General features: G+C 39.2%; 1 protein-coding gene across 14 annotated transcripts in view; it reads right to left on the reverse strand.

Annotated features, from left to right (window-relative positions):
* NRXN3 (neurexin 3) overlaps positions 1-24,164 on the reverse strand; it is a 1,414,514-nt gene that overhangs the window by 49,282 nt on the left and 1,341,068 nt on the right. For 10 of the 14 annotated variants that reach the window (XM_054567193.1, XM_054567195.1, XM_054567194.1 and 7 more), the window contains one exon: positions 1,801-1,879. In XM_054567193.1, the coding sequence (XP_054423168.1) occupies positions 1,801-1,879 (79 nt within the window). Of the gene's footprint in view, positions 1-1,791; positions 1,880-18,331; positions 18,358-24,164 lie in introns of all 14 variants that reach the window. The other 4 variants (XM_054567201.1, XM_054567200.1, XM_054567199.1 and 1 more) reach the window with 2 other exon arrangements.

Raw genomic sequence — 24,164 nt, forward strand, 5'->3', positions numbered from 1 at the left:
CCTACTAATTCTAACAAATATTTGTCACCCTGCAGACTTACTACAATATTATTGACCACTGTATGTTGCCATGTGTAATGCATACCCACTTTTTCTGTGCATTATATATGGAATTATCATACACATTATTATACCCACAGTATATAATCATTATACACATGCATAATGTGCATCCTTATTTTTCCCTCAAAAATTTTGACAAAAAAGTGCGCATTATACACAGCAAAATACGGTATATTCCCCTTCACCTTTTTCACCCATTCCCCGCCCCCACCCTTCTTGCAACCATCCCCTTGGCCTCTGTTTCTATGAGTCTGTTTCTGTTTTTGTTTGTTTGTTGGGTTGGTTGGTTTTGTTTTACATTCCACATATAAGTGGAACTATGTGGTACATTTCTTCTTCTGACTTCACTTACAACAATACTCTCTATAGTTAAAACCTCACTTAATAATTTGAGGTAATTACACAATAATTTGAAAACCTGGTCACAGTTACTTTCCTTCTTCACAACTGAACTCCTGAAGGAAGAGATCACACTCTAAAGTGAAAAGGCCCCATATGGTGTTATGTCCCTAAGTAATGCTATAGACAGGAACCCACAGAACTTCCTGGATCCAAAGCCACTTGCAAGACATCCGCAGTCAGGCTTCCACAAAATTTGAAAAATTGTAAATCACTTTAGGGTAACAACGAGAAAATTTTTACTTTTGCTATATTATTTTTTCATGAAGATTAAATTTCTCTAAAATTATCAAAATAAAATGTTGAATGGCTTACCTATTCTTTTAAAGGAAAGGAAAAAAATAAAGCAACCCAAAGAATCAACTAGAAAATTCTATTTATTTCTCCTAACTTTTGCAGAAATAAGATACCAACCCAGCTCCAGCTTTAATTATCTTAAACATACACAGAAATTCAATGATATCTGTTCTCTATTATATATGTATATAAGTGTTTAACTTATAGCAAGTCTCAAAACAGACAACTTGGGAAAGTTGATAGGAAATAGTCAGGGACTGCAGTTGCCTGCTGGACATTATATCATACATAGCTCACTGTAAGGTAAGACCATACATCATCAAAATGTATCTGGGTGCAAATGGGGAAACACCGAAGCTTCTAACTGCCAAAGTCCTCACAGCTTCAGCACAGTGCATACATTTTGAAGCATCTCAGCTGTTGGCATGGCATGGTTCAGTACTAATTTTGTGTTTGCTCTTTGCTGCAAAAATTATCTAAATGCCCAATGAACAAAATTAGTATAAATATAATACCATGTTAACTGCTGTTGAAATCCCATGGAAAATGCTTTTGTTGCTGCTTGGATTTTGTTTTTTTTCTGTTTGCCATTTGGACTCAGAACAATTCATGAAGTTGAAATGATCCTTGTGACTCCACTTTGGGTTCACGGTTTTGGTGTCATTCCAATATAGCTCTCTTCATGCCCCCACCCCGCCCTGTCAGCTTCATAGCTGCCACTGGCCATTATGCATTTATTGTTCCTGTGGTCAATCTGGGTGTTTGATTGCTCAAAGTTAGGTCATATACACCATGGATTTTTCTTTAGCTAACAAGGAAATGACTTTAAATTTCTAGGATCCTGTTACTCCTTCCATGGGATTTGATGCTTTAGATTATATTTTAATATTTATATATGTATACTTATACATATATAGATATAGGAAATACACACATCAACACACTATAATATATATAAAACATGTATATTCACATATATGTATGTATTGTTTTTTGCAAATGAAAAAATAAAGCAAGCAAAACAAGACTGACCTAACCTACCTGTACTCGGTTCACATTCAACAAAGTCTTCGTCGTCGCTTGAACATTCAGCAGATGATACAAGGTCATCTGATGTTGGCTGTGGGGGAAGAGAGAGGAGAGAGATAAGGAAACCAATGAACAAAAGCATAAATGACTTAGCACTGTGTCCTGCCTCCATCATTATTACTGTTCCTCTTCTCTAAAGAGGGCATGCTATAGAATGCAGAATTTTTAACTCCTGTGTAGCTGTGAATGGCTCTGGATCCAGATAATCTGTGTAGGTCTTATGTGAAGCTGAGAGAACCGAAGCGGTTCTAGGGGACTCATACCTATACCATGCCATCACACTGTGCAGCCTGACCTTATTCTGACTCTAATTTCAATTTTGAGAATCAGAAGGGCAGGAAAAGGGCTATTGCAAATGGCAGGCAATATAAGAGTGCGAGCCAGCCCAGAAATGCACTGCAGCTTTGAGAGGCTTTCAAATGCACATGGTGTGCGGTCTCCAGTGTATGATTCGGTGGTTGTGAATCTATAGGCTGGCATAATTAATGAATGTTGTGGAATGCAGTCTGTTCAGGAAATGCATAATGGCTTCTCTTGCTAGCAGTGATTTCTTCATGTAATTGCTGCAATTAGTTGAATTAGTAATGTGGGCCAGCAGAGAGATACCACATGACAGTCTCTGAACACAGGTAAGACTATTTCTGGAGAGCAGAAAACATTTGTCGCAACAGCAGTAATTCAACTTGAGACATTTGTTTTTCTTATTGCATCCTACAGAAACTCCCCAATGCCAGAGAATCTGATGGAGGAAATACAGGGGCTCTGGGTATGGGCAGTAAGAAGAGCCCTTGAGACACTTTAGCTGAGAGGACTGCTTTGTGTGCCTGGTACACAGTGCATGCATAAGAAATACTGTTGAATTAATTAACTAATCTATAGATCTTATGTAAAAAACAAACTTATGTCCTACTAGGTAGGTAAGGGTATTCAATATATAGAGTATACAGGCTTGCTAGTCTTATTACTCAAAATGCACTGAAGCCTGAAAGTATATGAAAGAGGAAAAAAATTACAAGCGAGATGCTATGCTGGACAAGTGTATATATATATATATATATATATATATATATATATATATACACACACACACTAAATATAAGTATATATATATACTTATTATAGTTATTGTTGATTAATTCAACATAATCTCATAACAATCCTTTGGTACAAGGATAATTATTATACTTTTAAAGAGAACTAAAGTTCAGAGAGGTTAAATAAGTTGCTGAAGGACACACAGATAGTGAGAAACATAATAGGGATTTGATCAGATATGTTTTTGTCGAAGTCTGCATTTGTAGCCCTCATAGGCTTCTTTATACCTTTCCTTACATAATATTGTGGACTGAATTGTGTTCCCTCCAATTCCTATGTGGATGTTATATTTCCCACACTTCAGAATGGGGCTGATATTTGGAGACGGGGTCTTTAAAAAGGTACTAAAAATGAATTCAAAGTCTAATCCAATATGACTGGTGCCCTTATCCAAAGATGAGATGAGGACACCGACACACCAAGAGGGATGACAACACTTTAGTGGCCCAGGGAGAAGACAGCCATTTACAAGCCAAGGAGAGAGGCCTCAAAAGAAAATAACTCAGCTGACACCTTGACCGTGCACTTCTAGATTTCAGAACTATGAGAAAATAAATTTCTGTTGTTTAAGCCACCCAGCCTGTGGTACTTTGTTACGGCAGCCCTAGCAAACTAATACACATGCCAACCCACATGCTTAGTATTTCCAGACAACATCCTTTTGAAATAGACATAATAGGCACAGAATTACTGGACACAGCAATGAACAGTAGAGACACCATATTAGGCAATTGATTTCACTTAGAACTGACGGTGGCAGATAGGTGCCTTAAACCATGTTATTGATCTTTAGTCTACATCTGACAGGCAGACACTTCAACGCCTGTTCTTCTTTAAAGTTAATAGGGAAAGCATTTTCCAACATGCATTTTTTTCAATTAGACATTACTGAAGGGTGCACTTCATTTCCAGCAACTGACGCTGGCAGTTGTGCCCTGGAGCCCCATTTTTTCTGAGAGCAAAGTGGTGAGCATACTCCCCTGGGGGATCCTGCTACGACGGGTCCTATGCAGGTGCAGCCCCAGTTTTTGGGGCAAGGGAGGTGGCGAGGGAATAAATGTTACCTGTACTCCTGCAGAAGCCAATTAGAAGAGGCAAACAGCATTTTTGGAAGGGCCATAATCACTGTTCAATCACTGTAAAGCAGCAAGAATTGTTTTGGGTGGAGGGTGCAGATCTTAGATATCATAAGGGTTTATGACCTACCAACAGCCCACAGTACTAAAATGAAAATACATGATATCCGTGGTATTAAAATTTCATGGGATAAGGGCAATTAGGGAAAAAATACCTAAAAATACTCCTTAGAGGGTAACAATGAAAAAGTGGTTGAGGATACACTTCTAAGGTATCATTAATTAGAAATTAATTGTTGATGACTTGATTATAAGGACCTTGTAAAATGGCTCATATACTGCTTCACTAGCTGTGGTTCCTAGAAATGAATGAAGGCTGATGAGTTATGCAAATCTAGGGAGCTCATCTCAAGAATAGAAGGCCAAGAAATGAAAAGGCCATTGAGCAAATGCATAAAAACAATGCATAACTGCAATAGAGACCCCAAAACACATTAACATATTAGTAGAATATTCAACTTAATTCTAAGAAAGTTACCTTAATTTTTATTGTCCAAAGAAATGACGTAAGGTTTCTTTTCCCCCCAGGAAAGTACTAGACCCTGAGGTTGAAAGGATATTTACTAATTTCTTTTTCTTCCTCCGCTTCCTAATACTACACAAGTTTCCTCCCCTGTGGTCTGTGCATAGCTACGTTCTCCTTCCCCAATGCCACCTCGATTTATGTCCCCCAAAGGGCTCCTGTCCCTGACCACAGACCCTACACATATGCTCTTCCATGTTCTCATTCCTTTTCTCTCCAGTTCACTGTTCCCAGGCCCCAGTTCCCAGAGACTGGTTTTCTGCTGATCTTCTGTACAAATATGGATAAAGGTAATGTTCCTCCCAGGAAACAGAAGCGCATTTACCAGCAGCTCCAATACATGGTGGCTAGACTTGAAGGTTAAATGAGATGCCAACTAGCAGAGTGTGGTAATAGGAAGCCGGACTCTCTTTACTATACTCCCAGTTGGTAACCTTTGGGAGCAAGTTACCTCTCCTTTCTGGGCCCCAATTTTTTCATCTGTAAATTAAAATAAACAAAGAGTCTCCTCACTGGTTGGGTATTGATTTAAATGTAATGTTAAAAGTGAAGCACTGTTCCTGGCATATGGTACATGCTCAATAAATACCAGCTAAAACTAACACACTGGCTCAATCTATCAATATATCAATCAATCAATAACAGCAATGCATCTGCCATGAGGGGTGAAAAAGAAAATTATCCTCATGAAGATGCTAAGAGAGTTTGAAAAATCACTGAAATTAGATTTGTTTCTAATGGCTCTGAGTCCAGACATTCTGTGTGGGTCACATGTGAATTCAGCCCCTTTTTGTCTTTCCCTCAAACCCCATCATCACTATTTACAGCCACAGCCGATGAAACTTCCACAGCAATGACAAACATCTCAATCCCTCCTTGCCCAACACTGTAACCAATGTTTGTTTATCTCGAGAACCTGGCTTCCAGCACTGCGGGACCCGCAACATCACAGCGCACAGTTTCAGAAAAACCCACTCAGCCAGGAGCGGCCAGCTTTGATTTGCAGAGGACTCAGGATGGACAACACTGTATTTAAGGGTTTATTTATTTATTTATTTTCATGCTCTTTGTCCCTGTAAAAATCTCAGCATGTACAAGCCAAGGTTTTGTGGATATGCGCTTAGGATCATATCCAAAAGTAATGACAATATGATTCAAAATTACCCTCAGAACACCCAAGGCTTTATTTGAGTGCTTTTTAGTATTCTTATCTGTCTCCTTCCTTGACCATAAGTAAATAAATGCAGGGTCTGATTCTGAACCTTGGAAGAAAAGGCATACTTCTTTGACTACTGGTTTCCATGGCTGATGTAATAGTGCAGATACACACAGACTAAGGATACAATTATTATAAGCAGAACAGAACTACAGATTTTTGTCTTTTTATAAGATGTAGCAACCCTAGGTTGTGTGTATGTGTTCTCTTAAAATCACAACCATTTTTCATAATTACTCATAATTCCTTAGAGAAAAAGAGTAGTCAGTGCTTTTGAAAAGAAAAAGATATCCAAACTATCTAGAAGCATGCTTACTAAACACATTTACCACTTATTAAACACTTGCTATATTCAGGCTTTGTGCTAAGAAATTAACACATATTAACTCTTTCAGTTCTCACAATAACTAAGGGTGTAAACATTTTCAGTGACTTCTATGTTTTTAATGGTCCACCATCCATCCATTCTCTTCAAGTCAGCACTGCTTGAGGAAACTCTTCTAATTGTACAGTTATGTCAAGAATGTTCATAAGGGTACCTTCCATGTCATCTTCACCACATTTCCCCCTCATACTGATGGCCTAAAGCTCTCATGATTCCCAATGACTAGGCTTAGAGTGCTTATCTGTTATGGTTCCCATATGTCAAAAACCAACTTTATAAGTCATCCAAGGAAGAATAAAAGATCTATGACCACTCCAAACCAAATAATTTGATAGTGGCTTCACTACTAGATCCACCATCAGTGATATATGACTACATTATCAAGGTGTTTTGCGCATTCATTCATTCGTTCCTTTATTACTTTAATAAATATTTATCAAACAGCTATGTGTCAAGCACTGTAACAGTTATGAGGGATAAAGTGATAGATAAAACACAGTTCCTCTGCTCTGGGAATTCACAGTCTCTGAAGAGGCAGCCAAGTAAACAGGCAAATTCGACATAGTAAATGGAATGTTATGACAAGCATAAACGCAAGATGCTAAGGGAGCAAACAGCAGGGGAGGAGAGCCAGCTCCTGGGCAAAGGGGAAGGGGGAAATGAGCCCTCAGGGACAGGCAGCAGTGCAGCAGGAAGCTGAGAGCCGTGGGCAGGAGAAGAGCGTGCCAGGCGAGGACAGTCTTGCAAAGGCTCAGAGGTATGAAAAAGCACAGTTTATTAGTACATCTATGAGTAGTACCGGCTGACTGGAGGGATGGGATATATTATTAGAATGACAGTATGGCAGTGACTTGAATTACCATGCTATTCGTGAAAATTTGGATAATAATCATAAATTTAATATCTTGCCCTATCAGACTTTTCTCCTTCTTCCACTCCCTACATCTCATCATATCATCTGTCGCATTTCCTCTGGAAACCAATATACATGGTTTCAAAACATAGCGTATGGGTCTGATTACACCCATTTCTCCACAGTGCAGATTAAAGATCTTACTTTGTCTTCTCAAGAGGAGGAGAATATTCTCCTGTCCCTATATATTAGCAAAGTCCTATATTAAAAGCAATAATTCACACTACCCTGTTTTAAAATATGAATTTCATATTTTTAATTCACATGTTGAAATTACTTGGTTCTGAATTAGGAATCATAAAACTAAAGATAGGTATTATAATAACTTTCAATAAAATATCTCTCTGGCAGGATCCCTCTTTATTCCTTTCCTGAAAGAATTTTATTGCATTTACATTTTTTTCCCTACCAATGTTTATTAAAATTACCTTAGAATAAACTGGGCCAAAAGAAAGCTCAACTCTGTTCACCCAAGGAAATTTATAGGTAAATTTATCTTCCAATTCCCTCAGTCTCACAAACCTGGCTCTCATTTTCCTCCAATGAGTTATTGTTTCTATAATCACCTACTTCTAATTATTTATTCTGAAGGGCTCGGCCCCATTTCTGTGCAAGAATGGCTCCACATCATTCTTCATTGCTATCCATCACTGGACATTGAGAAAAATGTCTGTGCCATGATCAGAACAGCTCAAGATAGTTTCACCAGGTCTCCTCCTTCCTGCCCAGGTGTCTCTTTGTGACTTCCACTTGCATCCTTTAGCCCTTTATCTTATATTGAGAATAGGCTAATCATGTTGGGGGATAATCATTTTTCTCCATCCAGCTCCTTGGAAGCATGGTGATTTGACCGAGATTAAGTGCAAGATAAAATAAGTTCTGCCACTGAACAGCTTTATGAAATTATAAATAACACACTCAAGAATGATGATAGCCTTTCTTCCACTGAAAAAGGAAAAGGGAAAGGCCCATAAATATTCTGAAGTCCCACAGAAAATAGCCATATATCTCTGCAGCTGTTTCTTGCTAAAAAGAATTAAATTCCTTCAAATGTTGGGTGTTTTCCTTTTTCCCCTCTGCACTTCCAGTCTGAGATGGAGTTGGTGTTTTAAGCAGCTCAAGTGAGGGAGGGTCTCAACCAGCTTCATTATGAGTGTTCATTCTCTATTTAAATAAAGGATGTCTGAGGTGTTTTTAATTAAATAAGAGCCCATTGACTCTATGTAAATCTATAAACTTTAATGAGTTTTTAGTAGTTTAACCATCTCACTTTAAATTTATTTATTAAGAATTTCTTTATTAAATTCTTGCCATTGAATAGGTCCATCTTTGCTCAATGCTAATAGATAGCTCCTCCCTCCACCACACACACACACACACACACACACACACACACGTGTGCACGCACACACACAAACTATATAATTTTTAGGCTGTACCAAAGATAGAAAAACCTTAGAACTTGGACAAGCTTGTTACAAGCAATAATCTCAAACCCTCTGCCCCTTGCAACCAACATCATCATTTCACTCAACTCAAACTCAATACAGAAACAACCTTAAAACATAGTTAAGATTGTGTAAGTGTGATTGTCTATACTTTATTGTATTCTAAATAGTCCCTTTATAGTCAACTTTAAAAGAAGCCACTGACACTATTATGCAAAAGGAAACAAATTATTTTAACTCGTACTCAAGTGTATAAGGGGGGGTATCATGAGGCAGGTTGTGAATGATGGAGACAAAGAGACAGAGCCGTAGTCTGCTTAAGAGGCTTTCTGAGTTCCTCTTGTGCCCTGCCTCTATCTAAGAATCTTTAATGGAACAACACCCTGTGAATTTTAAAACCATCTTTTGGGGTTCATGTCATGGCATTTTTTTTAAGATATTACTTTCCTCTCTTCTCTCTACCCACTCCTGGAGATAATCACTTGCCAAGTAACATATGACTGTGCACATATTTTAGTTCGTTCATATTTCCATAGGATGAAAGGGCTTTAAAGAGAAACACCCTGGGCTAAAGATACTGCATTCAGCATAATGAAAATTAGTTAACTATAATAGAGCTCTCTAAGAAAAATGAATGTAAAAAACAAACAAAATTACATTGTTCTGTCTATATAATTTTAGTTATGCATGCATTTTGCTCATTCAATCAGTGTTCTATTAACTGCCTATGATGTACCAATCACTGTCCTGAGGGTTAGACAGACCCAGTCTTTGTCCTCAGGGTGTTTACAGAATCCTGAGATTTGAGCCAGACCAAACTAGAAAACACTGATTAGCTGCTAAATCATCAGCTGCAGAAATGTAAAGTGAGGTTCATAAGTGGTACCCATTCTAACAAAAATTTGTTATTTATCCACAGTCAATAAAGATAGCAGTTTATATAGGAACCCCAGCAAATAGCACTTCATTAAACCCTGCCCACCCTCAATGGTGGCCACAGTCTTCCTTTTCTTTTCCACGCTGCATATACTGGAGCAGGATAAAGAATGTCATGATTTATTGAATATAATAAGATTTGCTGATGAATTAACCTTTAAGGAAATCCCTTTGCAGACTCAAGATTTAATTAGCAGCAGAAAAACCAAGTTTAGCTTAGCCAAATTTTGTATCAAGGATTGGGGCTCTCTATTCTTGGTCTTGAGGTTTTCCAGAATTATATATATAAATATTATTTGGCATGTTTCTTTTCCTCTTTTCTTTCCAGTTTTAAGATTTTTCTTCCATCTCTTTGAAAAGGAAGGGTAGATCAAGAGAGAGGGGAGGGAGGAGGGAGAAGAGAGGAGGTAGAAGGGGGATTAATCTATCTGTTGTCCAAGGCAGCCTGACAGAGGGAAGAAGAGTATTGAACCACAGGAGATTAACCAAACTTCAATGTACCTTCCCAAAAGCAGGAGGAATGTAATGCGACGTGGTGTTCCACTGATAAGCAAATCCCTCTAAATCCTTTCAATTTATTTCTTGGCCTGGAGAAATTACATATTATTTAGGAGGCAGGAAAAAATAAATAAATAAATAAATAAATAAATAAATAAATAAATAAATAACCGTCAACCAAACCACACATCATCTCCAGAAATCTCGATCTGGCATCTATTGATTGTATACACATAAAGGTCTGGCTTTCTTGACTGTTTTTCTTATGGGTGCAGTCCTCTCTGGGATCACTAATCAGAAAGGCTTGGCTCAGTTTCCTCTGCAAATTCTTTTGGTGTCCACCATCAACCTTATTTTGAGTATTTAGGGTCTAACCCTTACAAAGGAATGCCAACGATTTAGCTGAAGCTCCAAAGACCTACTTTTCTTCTTGCTTGGTTTACCTTCTTGCCTCCTTGCCTGCCTGTCTTCTTTCTTTCTTTTTTTTTTTTAATGACCTGGCCTTTCCTTTTAAGTGAGATCTTTATTCCAATATTATTATTAAAGCTAAGCCTCAGTTTTTAAAGGGTGAATGACCAAGGCCAAATGTTAATGTGACCCACAAATAATGGTGCACATATCAGTTAATGGACATTAAAAATTTTAAACAAAAGTCTTCATTAGGGAGAGCACCAATGTTTGTGTGTGTGTGTGTGTGTTTTGGCCAGAAATGTTCACATGATTCATTTCTCCATGTTCTTCCTTGCTCTATAGTCCAGGGGGAAGAGATGGGGTTTTCAATAAAGAATAGGAAAGACAGAATCTTTTTTTCCTTGTGAGATGGTCTTTCTCTTGGCTCTCTATTTCGTAGTATAACCTCACCAGCCAACACAGGAGAAACAGCCCTTCCTGGTAGGTTATAAGACTTAATAAGATCCAAATATTAGAGGAAAAAAAGAAGGTACATGGTAAAGCCAGTCCTGGATATTGGTCAGCAACTCTGAAAACAGATGGAAGGTCAGCCATTCAGTTCAGAGCAAATAGCGGTGGCCCTCAATCTTTGGTCTCAAAATGAATTAAAGTATGCTAGATGAGCAGGAGAGAAAGGAGTGGGAGAACAGCAAAATATTGGGAATCAAACATAACCCAATATTTACTTCATCTATAGGATATTTTACTGAAAAGAGTGTGCGATGCACATGAATGTCTGCCAGGTCTGTTGATATAGACAAGAGTTGAGAACTGCGACCTTCAAAAACTAAGTATGACTGAGGTTCATGCCTAATAAACAAGAAACTAAGAAAGAAATGCAAGCTCAAGACATTGTAAATACAAGAAAGAAGAGCATAATCTAGAACTTAGTATATGACCAAGAAAATGTACCCAGAACAATCAAATGCAATGAAGTGAATGTCAAATACAACTGATAAAAAGACAAGATTGAGTTTACCTTATAAGACTGAAAAGAATATTTCCCATTCAGCCATGTAATGCAATACAAGAAAAGTCAGATACAGGTGTCAGAACAACAGCAGCAAAGGACATTTTACATGATTTAATAAAGTTTTGAGGGAGTTGCAGGTGATCTGCAGTTAAGACTGAGTCAGAACTGAGAGAAAAATGAGGGCCAATTGAACAACATGATTTCAAACCCCAAGAGAGGGAAAATGCAAAGGATTTTGGCTTTGGAATGAGAATTTATCCTTCGTTACTCATGTCTGGAAGATAATGTAAGTCTCTCACTGAGAAAGATTGGGGAGTGAATTCAGATAAAGCTTTTTGATTTGTATAATGCATCCCAAGTGAGAGAAAGTCTTCAGGTAGTATTGTACGGAAATCCAAGAATTCAGATTGACAGCCTCCAGAAGTCACTTCCTCAGTCCAAGGATGCAACTAACTGTAAAGAGAGAACCCTACCATGGCTGTTGATTTAGAATGATTTGCAAAAGCAAACACGATAGAATTTCTATGTGGAAAGTGACAAGACTATTTCTCATTTCTGATGGACAGCAACCACACTAATTCACCAACAAAGTGGGTTTTGGAAATACAGCCAGGGCAATCCCAGACATGAGAATGCCACAAGGCCTTGCACTTGGTTTAATGGTCTGCTCTCACCATCTTGAAATTCTTAACCATTTTATTTTGGAACTTGAGTTTTGTAAGTGAAGTTCAATGAGAAAATGGAATATGTGCATAAGCAGATGAGGTGTATGCAATGTGTGCGTCCACCCAGTTCCTGCCACCACATCTACATATAAAGTTCCCGGTGTCCTACAGGCACAAGATTCTGGGGACCCACCATATGTGGTAGTAAGATGAATCAAACAGATATCTTTGAATACATTCCCCAACCTGTCTTCCAGGAATGTTGGCACTGTCTTCTAGATGAGAGAGACTAGTAATAAGTTCTCAGTCCAAAGCTGATCTTTGCTCTTCCTTCTTACAGGGTTTTCTATCATGTCCTTTGAAATGAACACACAGGTGAGTGTGTTATACCTACTGAGTAAGTGGGGACACTGACAGCCCCAAGAGACTATACTTTCCCTTTGAACAGAGGGGCTTAGTGAGCAGAAAGAAGGCAGCAAGTGTTCCAAAAACATGAGCAACCAAGGAAACCTATCACATCCTTTCATATTCGCAGTACTAGCCAACCACTCAAAATAACAACATAAAAGAGAAAGATAGGGCAATATGGGTATCTTTTTCCTTTCAGTACGAACTCACTCACCACTAAGCTGAAGTTAGAGAATGTTTGTAGAGGCATGTGTATCAAGAAGTGAAATAAAAACAGGTGAGTTAGTTTTGTGCAGTGTTTCCAGGCTCCTGGTAAGAACAAAATATATTTGCATATATGAGCTGTGAAATAGGAGTTCAAAACACAATACCAATTGTGTTACTTCAGCAATTCCACATTCAAGTTAAATGCTCTTCCATTTGCATTTAAAACTGCCCTTGCACAACATGAAGTTGAATGGTAATATTCACACTAATAATTATAAAATTTGGCTCTTCTTTACTTGAAATGGCATTAAATAGCAAACAAAAGTAACTGCGATGACAAACCAAAAGCCTTTGGAAGAAAGGGAAAAGCTTGATATTTCAGTACCTTTAACATCACTTTTTTCAATTTTGCACTGGTTTCTGCAAATTATGTAGCTACCCCTAAGAACAGTTCCGCAAAATGGCTTCGAACAGGCCGAAGGGATCTGACATGGATTTCAGGAGCTCAAGTGATGGCAAATAGTTTACGTTCCTGAAACTGGGTCCCCGGAGCTTCCCTTTTGGCCTCACGCCTGCGGGTCTTAACTAGCTTCCTCTCAAGGGTGCTCAAGGAGAAAAAATGCCACCATCTATCTCTAAACTGCTAGGACTCCTCCTGTGGCCACACCCACAGCCTCATTCCCCTCCACATCTGCCTAGACCACTGTTTCATGACATTCTAGAGAATATCCCTTGATAAGGTCCTGGCCCTTATTTATTCTCACCTCTTTCCAATTCTGAGAAGAATTTTCAAGTAACTACTTTTTTAAAAGAAGAATTATGACTTCAAAATTTTCTGAACAATTTACAATGTCCTTAAACCTACCCAGAGGTAGTGTGGTGGATGGCGAAGCCAGAACTGAGAACTGATCATATCGAACCCAGGACCTTTGCTAGTGCAGACTGTGAGGCAAACTTCTCTCTCAGAATTGGACAGTTGGCTGATCTTGGAAAAGTGGACTCTCCTTCCACCTGACTCTCTTGGAACTACAAGTCAGTAAGTACCAACTCTGCTAAGTCAGTGGCATCTCTGAAAACTGTGTCAGAAGAGTATTTTTAATTTATACTCTGCCTCTTTGAAAGAAATCAATATGTCATTTGCTGAAACTATTTTTTTATCCTAGCATCTTTAGTTAGCTTTTCTGTATTTCCCGCCCCCCCGCCCGCCATCCCCTAGTCTTCTAGGGAGCAAAGGAAAAAGTGTTTTGTTTGTACTTATATCGATTCAATCACTTTGAGCAAAAAATAAACAACTAAATACAGTGGAGTAGCTTTAATGATGATCTTTTAGGGATCAAAATCTCTAAGTAATGCAGCCTCTCATTCTAGGTGATTGGAAATAAACAGAAATCAATAAAACAGGATTACCTGGCAATAAACAAGAGAAGCCACATTCATAATTTAAGAAGCTGCTTTTTATGCATTCATTACTGAAGAATGAACTCAAGCACCATTCTATTTTTGCAGCTCATATATTTCCTCCCAGCACGTAGTCTGTCTCTTGCTTTTTTTTTCTTTCTTTCTTTCTGAAAGGTGCTGAAAAGGAGTCTCTCTCACATATATCCAGAAGCTTCTATATTCCTAAGACTGCTCAAAGGAACCAGAAACAAAGATACTTAGCACACTAGGCAAGAATTGGTTCCTCAAACACACCCTATTCCAGACCCTTCTACGTCTGGCCAAGTGCTAGGTAAGGAGGAGGGCCTGGCATACCATGGGCGTAGAACATGGAACATGGTCCCTGCCTTCAAAGTGTTCACTGTGTAGCAGGAAAGGCAAATGTTAGCGACATCGTCCACATCCGTTTCACTCTTCGCCCTTGCTAGGGCTGGTGTTGCAACCAGTCTAACCAAGGCTCCTTTACAACTAGAGGTGGCCATATGGCATTAATCTGGACAAAAGGACAAATCAGGAAGTCTGCTAAAGGTTCTAGAAATACTTATTCTATTCCTGATTTTAAAAAATAAGTAAAGGAACACTTGGCTGGTCCAGCTACTTTCTGGTCTTCCTTGGGTTTGGATGGGATATTTTGAGCTGCAACAGCTATTTTGTGACGATAAGATGGCAAATGTGAGGGAAAGGGCAAGAAAAGGCCCAAGAAGCTCACTCTGACATTGTCAAATGTATGATAGTGCAAACAAGCAGTTTTCTACTTTCTAGACTCTAGAATTCTTGTTATGTAAGAGGGTTTTTTTATTCCTTCTTCAGCTACCTCAGGTCATGGTCTGTGTTGCACAGACAATGCAGACAATCCTAATGCAGAGAGAGCAGTCCAAGGAGAGCAGCCAGAGACAGAGGTGATGCCGAGCACCGAGCAGACTGCCTTCGGTGCATGTCAGTTCGCCAAGCGGCATTTTGGTATCATCCAAGCGGGACTTGGAAAGCTGCCCAGTCACTTCAGTGTCTCATATACCAATTATGTGGCCCACAGGAGAGTCCAAAAGGAGTTGGAAACAGGAGAGGTGGTTTTGGAGTGGGGTAAGCAGGGGAAAACATTTTCACCTTAGTAAGAAAAAATGGTTTCAATCAAACATCTTGTTAGTATTTGCAGTTAATGCATCCCAGGCTGGATACTCACTTCATGCCACTGTTGCCTGTCTTGCCTCCATCTGTTGCCTCATTAGCCTTCAGGAACAAGCCCAGACCCTCAAGAGTCATTCTGAGCCCTGCCTGCTCGGCGGCACACCTCCAGGTGCCAAGCACATGAAGCCCGCCTCTGTGATGTTGCTTTGTTTTCCATTTCAACTGCCCTGAATGAATCCTGAGATTCCCTAACCAGAATCCCACCTCCACTTACCTCTCTCTTTTCAATGAACCCTAGAAAGTATCACTAGGAAAAACAAAACAAACAAACAAACACACACATTGTTTTCAATGTGCCACTCTCCTGGTCCAAATTTATCCCCATGCCTATCAAATAAATTTAGACTTCAAAAAAATATATTTTTAATTCAAGATCCTCTACCTCTAGGTTCTAATGTCATTTTGTAGCCTTCTCTTTTACTACCACATGCCCCTCTAAGCAAGTCCTCATTCCAATTAAGTAACAAATGTTTGCCATGCTCTGAACAAGTCTGGATGAACTCCTGACAAAATTCTGGCTTCTAGTGCTCCTCACCCAGCTCTATGTGCACTTCATTCCATTTCTACCTGGTAAAATTCTACAGAGCCTTCTTTAGGGCTCAACTGAAATACACTTTTCGTGCAGCATTTTCCTGACCCTTATGGTTGAAAAATAAAATACCCTGGCATGCTAACACAGTTATTTTCTTCAAATTTCACTTAATGTGCTGATTATATTCTGACTTATATTGCATATCTGACTTATATTTCCCTTCCTTGATTGCAACTTGGGGGAAGAGGGAGCCTTGCCAGGCAAAAAGGGTTGTGTTTGGGGCCAGGTCACATAAGCTTTGTTCCCGGGGCCGGGGCTCAGGACGATGATCACATGCACTTTGCACTCCCTATTTCTCTTCTGTAAGTCTGACACAATGAAGGGCATCTACCTCATGCTATTGTTATGTGGACCTGAATGAACATCGGAACTCAGAAATGTTAGTGTTCCATGATGTTTTCTTAATATTATGACATTATTTATTACTGGTTTGAAATCACCGTGGGACTATGACAGTGCTTGCTGGTCCAGATCTTGAGTGCACAATACATGTTTAAATGGATAGCGGGAACTCTCAGAATGTCTGTTGACTTTCGGTAGAATTGGGCAAGCCAGGAGTCAGGCTGACAGAGTGGCACGATAGGGATGGAGAGGGAGGTCCTTCCCATGCTTGCTGGATGATTATTAATCCTGACCTTTGGAGGTATCAGGAGCAGGAGTACGTTTATCAGCTCCCTGTCAAGAATGAGGTTGCTCTGAAAGAGCTTATTTGCTTTCAAGATACCAAACATCTCTCTGGTTCAGACAAGCCCATAAGCAACTTATCTTGCAATTTTACAACCATGTATCAGGGAGTCAATTCCTCATTTGCAGAACTATAGACTTAAAGTAAGTCAGAGAGCATGCATGCGATATTCTGGAAATTGGGACAATTTAACATTTTAATAGACCAGTCTTTTGCAACAAAAGACCAATAAGTCCCCACAAGGGAGATTTGTGTTTTGCTTCCCATTATTCCTAAAAGCATTGGCTGGGCAGGGTTCTTTGGCTACACTTGTCCTGTCTCACGTAAACCTTTAAGTAGAATTCTCTATACAAAAGAAAGAGTAAGTGTAATGGCTCTGAATAAATGCCCTATAAAATGACTGTAGCAATTAGGCTGTTTGCAAGCACCTCTGAGTCCATTAAGATAAACATCTATCTTTGAATATTTGCATTAATACACTAGACTGTTCTTAGATAAATCTTACTTGAACATTGTGTAGTTAACACAGTTTATCATCCCTTTGCTCCTCTTCCTTTCGATGCACACATTAATGCCTGTGTGGGGGCGGGGGGGGGCAGAGCATTTAAGTAATCCTAGTCTCTAAACATCTTTAAATGCAGAATAAATATACTCTAGGTTTTAAATAACTTCATAGACTGTATACTAAGGAACACATTGGACTGGGCTCTTAATTTCTCACATAAGTAATATCTTACAGGCAAAGGCAACGAATGCTTGTATTTAAAATAGTTTTAATATGCTTCCAATTGCTCAGCACACAGAGGCCCAAATGGAATCAAATCCCCTAGTTACTTCTCTATTAAAGAAGTATATCTCTTTATTTATATCATAGGATGTGTCTATAGCTATATCTGTGTTTTAAGCTTGGGCCCCAATTTCATTATCTTTTACAGCCAAATTGGGAAAATGCTCAAGACTCCCCAGTACTTATTCTGAACACTAGTTCTCTGCTAAATGAAGGGCAGACATATCCCCTAAACAGTGGGCTGCTTTAGCTGTCCCCTGTGGGTGTCACTGGCTATTACAATGATATTGGCAGCAGTAATATAAAATTTAACAGTCAGTATTTAACAATCAATGCAGGAGGAGAATTCATTAATCAGAACAGACAGTGGCCATAGCATCGGGTCTGGGTCCCAGAAGCTTCTGCGGCTACAGACCTCAATTACAGTGTAGCAGAGGAGAATCTTGCTGGGACGTGGAAGCAGAGGACACTTGGAGTTTTGAGGCAGTGGCTATTTGCTAAATACTATTTTAATAGATTTAAATAGATTGTATGGAAAATGAAGCAAAGAACTTCAAGGTGACACATTCAATTTTTCTAGGAACAAATTCCTTTGCATTGAGAAAAATTCTCTTCAGTGGTTTCCAGAAGTATTCCCAGATGGGCCAAAGAGGGTGTCTCCCCAGCCTTTTCTGAGCTAATGCTCTGGGGGCGGAAAAAACAGCATCTGAAGTGACCCCAGTCTTAAGAAGCTTATAATTAAGTATGTAAGTGTCTGAGATAAGTGTCCTGAAATAATAGCAAAAGGGAAAAAAAGGGTCTGAGGGAAGAGCAAAAACCTAGGACTGAAATGGCAGAGAGGAATTCACAGAGATAGTGCTCTTTGGGTTTGGCTTTGGGAGAATAATAGGGTATTGAGAGGCAGAGGTGGGAACCATCCAGGTATGTAGAGCAAATCAATGCACAGAAACAGGAAAGTAAAAAGGAGGGACTATGAAAAAGAAACTAATTTGGTTTGGTATGAGCATAGTGTAAATAGGGAATAGTTGGGTAATGGAACAAATATACAAATATATATGTATACACACATATATATGTATATGTGTCTATATATAGGTTAGTGTATACACACACACACAGACACATATATGAGGTCTGTCCAGAAAAAGTCCAGCCATTGTTAATATACTGAGAACGGTTTGCGCAACATCAATGTAACCTGGCAGCCAAGGAGAGTGGGTTGGAATGCGCATGTGTAAACAATGACAACTTCACTGTATTAGTCGGTGGGGGTGGTAGATGTCATTGAGTGAGCATGGGCACAGCGTGGCCATCTCATTCAAAATGACTGAGTAGAACAACGAACCCACATCCAATTTTGCATTGAGCGAACATTCCTCTGCGGAAACTATTCAGATGACTCAGAGGGCCGTAGCTATGGGCAACTGGCGACTGGCAGCTCCATCAGGACAACACACCTGCTCATGCATCACGTCTCGTGCAGGGTTTTTTGGCAAAACATTAAATCACCCGGGTGACTCAGACCCCCTACAGCCCAGATTTGGTGTCCTGTGACTTCTGGCTTTTCCCAAAACTAAAATTACCTTGAAAGAGAAGAGATTTCATATGGTCGATGAGATTCAGGAAAATACAAGAGGGCAGCTGATGGCAATTGGGAGAATGTGTGAGATCCCAAGGTGCCTACTTTGAAGGGGATGGAGGCACCATCGTCCTTTGTACAATGTATCTTGTATCTTGTATCTTCTTCAATAAATGTCTCTATTTTTCTTAGTATATGGCTGGATACCTTCTGGGCAGACATATACACACGTGTGTGTGAGTGTGCACACATACACACACATACCCATACATATTCATATATGCAGAGGGAGGTAGGAAGAGTGAGAGTGGGGGAAAGAGAGAAACTGAAAAAGACAGACACACGAGGCATTGGATGGCACCTGGGGAACCCACCTCTGTTACTTGCCAAACAAATCAAATCAAATCCATCAGCAAAGTGATCTTTTTACACAAGTGGCAGCATATGTTACTTGTTTAATACCAGAATGAATGAAGGTTCCGGGCATTTAAAGAAAGAAACTGCTACATCAAACTGATTTTCACTGGTGGGGACACAGCTGAATGGGGTCATTCCTGCACACACTTCAGGAGTGTAGGGGACACCTGTTTCCACCTCTGCTTCAGAAGGACCTCTGTGAGAAGGTGGAAGCCTTACAAAGGATTCCCATCTGTAGGTAACAATTCTACTGGTTTGAAATTTACCTGCAGAGTTTTTCTGTCTTCCAACAGAATAACATGTCTAGCCTCAGAGACAGTTAATGAAGCCCTGCAGTGTTACGTCCAGGATGTGATTCAATGTCATGCATTCAGAATGGCCATGCTCACGCCTGTGTGTCCTTATGCAGGTGCAAGTGCATGCGTGTGCATATGTGTGAGATTATCAAACACATAAAAGGGACAAAGTGAGTTTTAACAGCCTGATAGCGTCTCAGCTGGGGCACACTTTATGAAGAGAAAGTTACATAAAAGAAACTTGGGCAGCTTTAAACACCATCTGGACCATGCTGTGCTCATTTGAGCTTTACCCATTTAAAAAAAAAAAGCAACACAATAAAAAGTACCTACAAATACAGCTAAAGGAGAGATTTTCTGCTTCTTAGGAGATCAGATGCTCTTGACTTCAAACATTGCTGCATGTCTCCGTTAGTCCTATTTGATACAGGGATATATTTTTTTCTTTTTTAAGTAGCTAAAAGAGCTTGCTAAAGTTGAGTCCTGATTTTGGAGGGAAAAGGTGTGCAAAAATAAACCCAGTATCTTTTAAATATTATTTAAAGAGAGCTCTAAACACCTTGATTGTTTTTGGTAGTATTCAGAGGTATGCATCCCAAGTGCCACAGGTAAAACACTGGTATTTCTAAACTTACAGCATTATTTATCTAAAGAAAGAAAAGCAAAGGCAATAATGCTAAGGGCATAGACCTGAACCCAGGACTAAAACAACAGGATAATAAGCATGAGAACATCAGGTCTTCCATTTTTCTTATTTTTATAGTCAGAGTCAAGGTTGGGATTTATTGTTAAATCCTCACTTCTTCATCTGAGGATTTTTTTATTGATTTGAGGGTGTGTGTGGTGGGGGAGGGGGGAGAGAAAGAGAGAAAGATCAATCGGTTGACTCATGTAAGTGTCCCGAATGGGGATCGAGGCCACTACTTATGAATATGCCCAGGCCAGGGATTGAAACTGAAACATTTTGATGCACAGGATGGCACTCCAACCAACTGAGCCATTTGGCAGGGCAGTTGGGATATTTAAATTCATAAACCATTTTATAGGTAGAAATGTTTTGGACTCTTGCTTGGGGTTTTCAGCTGAACCAGATTCCATTTCCATCTTTTACGTAAGACATCAACACATTTCAAGGAGAGAGGTTTGAAGGAGGGTTTAATTGTATCCTTTTATTAAAAGGGAGAGTGATATTTTCTCTCAGGAGACAACTTTCATGTGAAGTTTTAATTGCCAAGACTCACAGCACCCTGTCAGATCATTTTTATTTTCTTGTTGCATTAAAAGGGCGATGAGATTACTGAATGAATCAAGAAGATCAGGATTCATACTTTCCTTGCAAAGCAAGCGCCATGGCTTAATCAGCTAAATTCAGTAAAACACAAACAGCTTATGCTAAAGGAAATTCTACAGACATGTATGCTATTATGAATTTACATAATCACATGTAAGCAATAACTTACTTTTGATCACATTTTCATTGTTTAAAAAAGTTACTCAAAGCCTGTTTAAGAAGCTGTGTGGCATCCAGACAAAATGATTTCCTTTGAAAATTTTAAGAACTGCATTCTTTGGATGGGGTTGAAAAATGCTTTGAAAGTTCTTCTTTTTAGTGAATGTCAAAATAGTGAGGCTATAGAAATTAAACAATGAGATTTTGGAAAATCCAATGCTTGCACCATAAACATTAGCATTTGGTCTTCAAGGGGCAGGAAAAGAGTGGAGCCAGTCCTGGCTGGTATGGCTTAGTGGTTTGAGTGTCAGCCTGCCAACGAAAGGGCCGCCAGTTCGACTCACAGCCAGGGTATATGCCTGGGTTGCAGGCCAGGTCCCCAGTAGGGGGCGCATGAGAGGCAACCACACATTGATGTTTCTCTCCCTCTTTCTCCCTCCCTTCCCCCTCTCTAAAAATAAATAAATGAAATCTTAAAAAAAAAAAAAAGAGTAGAGCTATAAACAGACCCTGACTCCATTGAAATGCGAGCTATCTTTTTTTCTTTGTTATCCTTTTAAATCCTCATCTGATTCATTAAAAAAAAAAGCAATTTGGCACATTTTAATTTCGTTTCCCACTTAATAGCAGTAATGACCTTCTGGGTCAAACATTTCCTCCTAGTTAATGATCAGTAAGCTGAAAGGCTGGGTAACAAAGACCTGATGTCTAGTCACTAACTGCCAATTAACATCTACTTTATCAGTCGGTGCTGTTTAAATATAATAAGACATATGCCAAACTATCCACACAGGGCTGGATACCAAAATCATATCATTAAAAACACACTTCCATCAAGGCAAAGCTCTTGGGACATTTACGCTATCACAGCAGTCCTTTTTCTGAAAGGTAGGCAAATGGCACTGTGCCCCCTTCTTTCAATTCTCAGCAGAGGGACCTTGTCTGGAGAAGACAAATCCTCTCATCTCCCCTGGCCTGGACGCCACACAGAGACATAAAGAGGACACTTCAAGGAGGCACTGCTGAATCTGAGCACTGTCCTATACATGGGGCCATAATCCTTATCTCTTTGGGTCATGGTAGACCTCCTACAGCTGCCATGCTATATGACAGAACAAATATGAGAAAAAAAATTCAGATAATTATTGCTATGGGCTTCTCCCTTCAGGCTTAATTAGAGTCAATTTCTTAGTTCCATCTTACAGTCTGCTCTTCAGCACTCCTAGGCAATATTGTAGAAACTGGGAAACCTTTGGCTAAAGGTTTCCAGATGATCATTATTAAGATTTTAGAACTATTATGTAACAAATGATAAAAATCACTATCATATACCAAGTCTGTGTTATTTTTTTACTGCCCCCAAAGATTCCAATGTACGTTGGAATAAACAAAATGAATATCACCCATCGTGGTATTTCCTCTACTAGCCGCATCAAATGGGCAACATTGTTCTAAAAATGTTCACAGAGCACAGTAATCATATTTTTCATTTGTATAGGTATTTTACTCTCACAGTGCTCTTTACATACAATGCCGAGTCCTATCAGAGCTAGTCAGAGGTCACACTCTGACTAGCCTTGATAGAGTTGGGATCAAACCCAGGTCTTATGGCCTCACTGAGTATTTCCGCATTGCGACACTAGACTTAATGGTGCATGGACTTGAATCTGGCTCATGGCTACCATGGAGAAGAGGAACTTAATATCTTCTAAATTTTAATCATCTTATCATTAAAGTTTCCCTGAGCTTTCCCCTTAAGTGACAGCTTGTTTAAAATATGTCCTTTTAGGAAATAGAAACACATCATTTATAGCACAGTGCATTTTACTTTCAAGGGACAGAAGAGTTTTCAAACTGTGGAAGGAGTCCAAAGCTTGTCAGCCACTAGAGGTTATGAATAGGGTAGGTTTGTTCTTATGCAGTGAATGCATTCTGCAAGATTATTCGCCTGCAATGAGGCAGGTAAAATTGAAATTGCATTACTTCAAAGCATGTGAGGCAGCATAGAATGAAACTGTGGAACATTTAAGAAGCTTTTTTTCTATCACCTTTGCATTTATGAAATAGACAAGAAAATATGTTTTGATAAGTAGCACCAGTAAAACAAGAATGATCTTGAATTCTTGCTATCAGCAATATAAGCACTTTGGTGGTTAGGGGATGGGAATTTGATGTATACAGACAGCTGCTTCCATAGCAGTGAGTTCAGTTTGTATCCTGAGTCACACAAAATGCCAATGGGTGTCAAGTCCTTACAGAACTTCACTGTGTCCCTGCTCCAGAATGAAAAATAGAATTGGATCAAGTAAAATGTAGCTCTTTTTAGTATCCTTAGAATGTTATGTGCAATAAGACAGTTGATCAGAGTGCTGGAACCCAAAGAACCGAGGGCATAACATAAATCCTTCTTGTCCATGTACTTCCATGGAGCATGAGCAAAGGATTGAATGCTTAAGTCTGATGTTGCTATATGGCGACAGATATCAGCTCACTATGTTCCTTTCTTGGCTCCTTGCACCCTTCAGCATATCAGATACATTATTCATTTTGTTCCCACTCTTTTCCCATCTCACACCACCACTAACTTCTCTACTTCGTATCTGTTCTTCACAAAATACATTTCCTTAGTCATAGGCCAGCTGTTCGAATTGGATCAACTAACCGATGGCATATAGTTTGGCTAGTGATCAGGAATTGAATAAATAAATGGGTAGGCAGAAAAACCGATATGAAGAACAAGGAGAAATAATTATTCAGCAGCTAAGAAGATAAAACTATACTAACCCCTAAAGTAATGGGGCTAATTTCCAAAACAGAAGCAAATCTTTATTCACTTTTAAGGATTTTTAACAATTTTTGTTTTAAGAAGCAAATTTCTTTTCTGAACCAGAAATTTCAATGTGTTTGAATGTAAAGAAAGAGATTCATTTTACACAAAAGTCAAGGTAATGCAGAGATTTGCTAAAAGAAAGATTTTTCCACAGGGTTTTTGAGGGGGTAGATAATACAGACATAGCTCAGTTTACTATATTTCC

This window comes from Pteronotus mesoamericanus, unplaced genomic scaffold (assembly GCF_021234165.1).
Source record: "Pteronotus mesoamericanus isolate MK-2021 breed Mesoamerican mustached bat unplaced genomic scaffold, CSHL_Meso_final contig_182, whole genome shotgun sequence".
Taxonomy (NCBI): domain Eukaryota; kingdom Metazoa; phylum Chordata; class Mammalia; order Chiroptera; family Mormoopidae; genus Pteronotus; species Pteronotus mesoamericanus.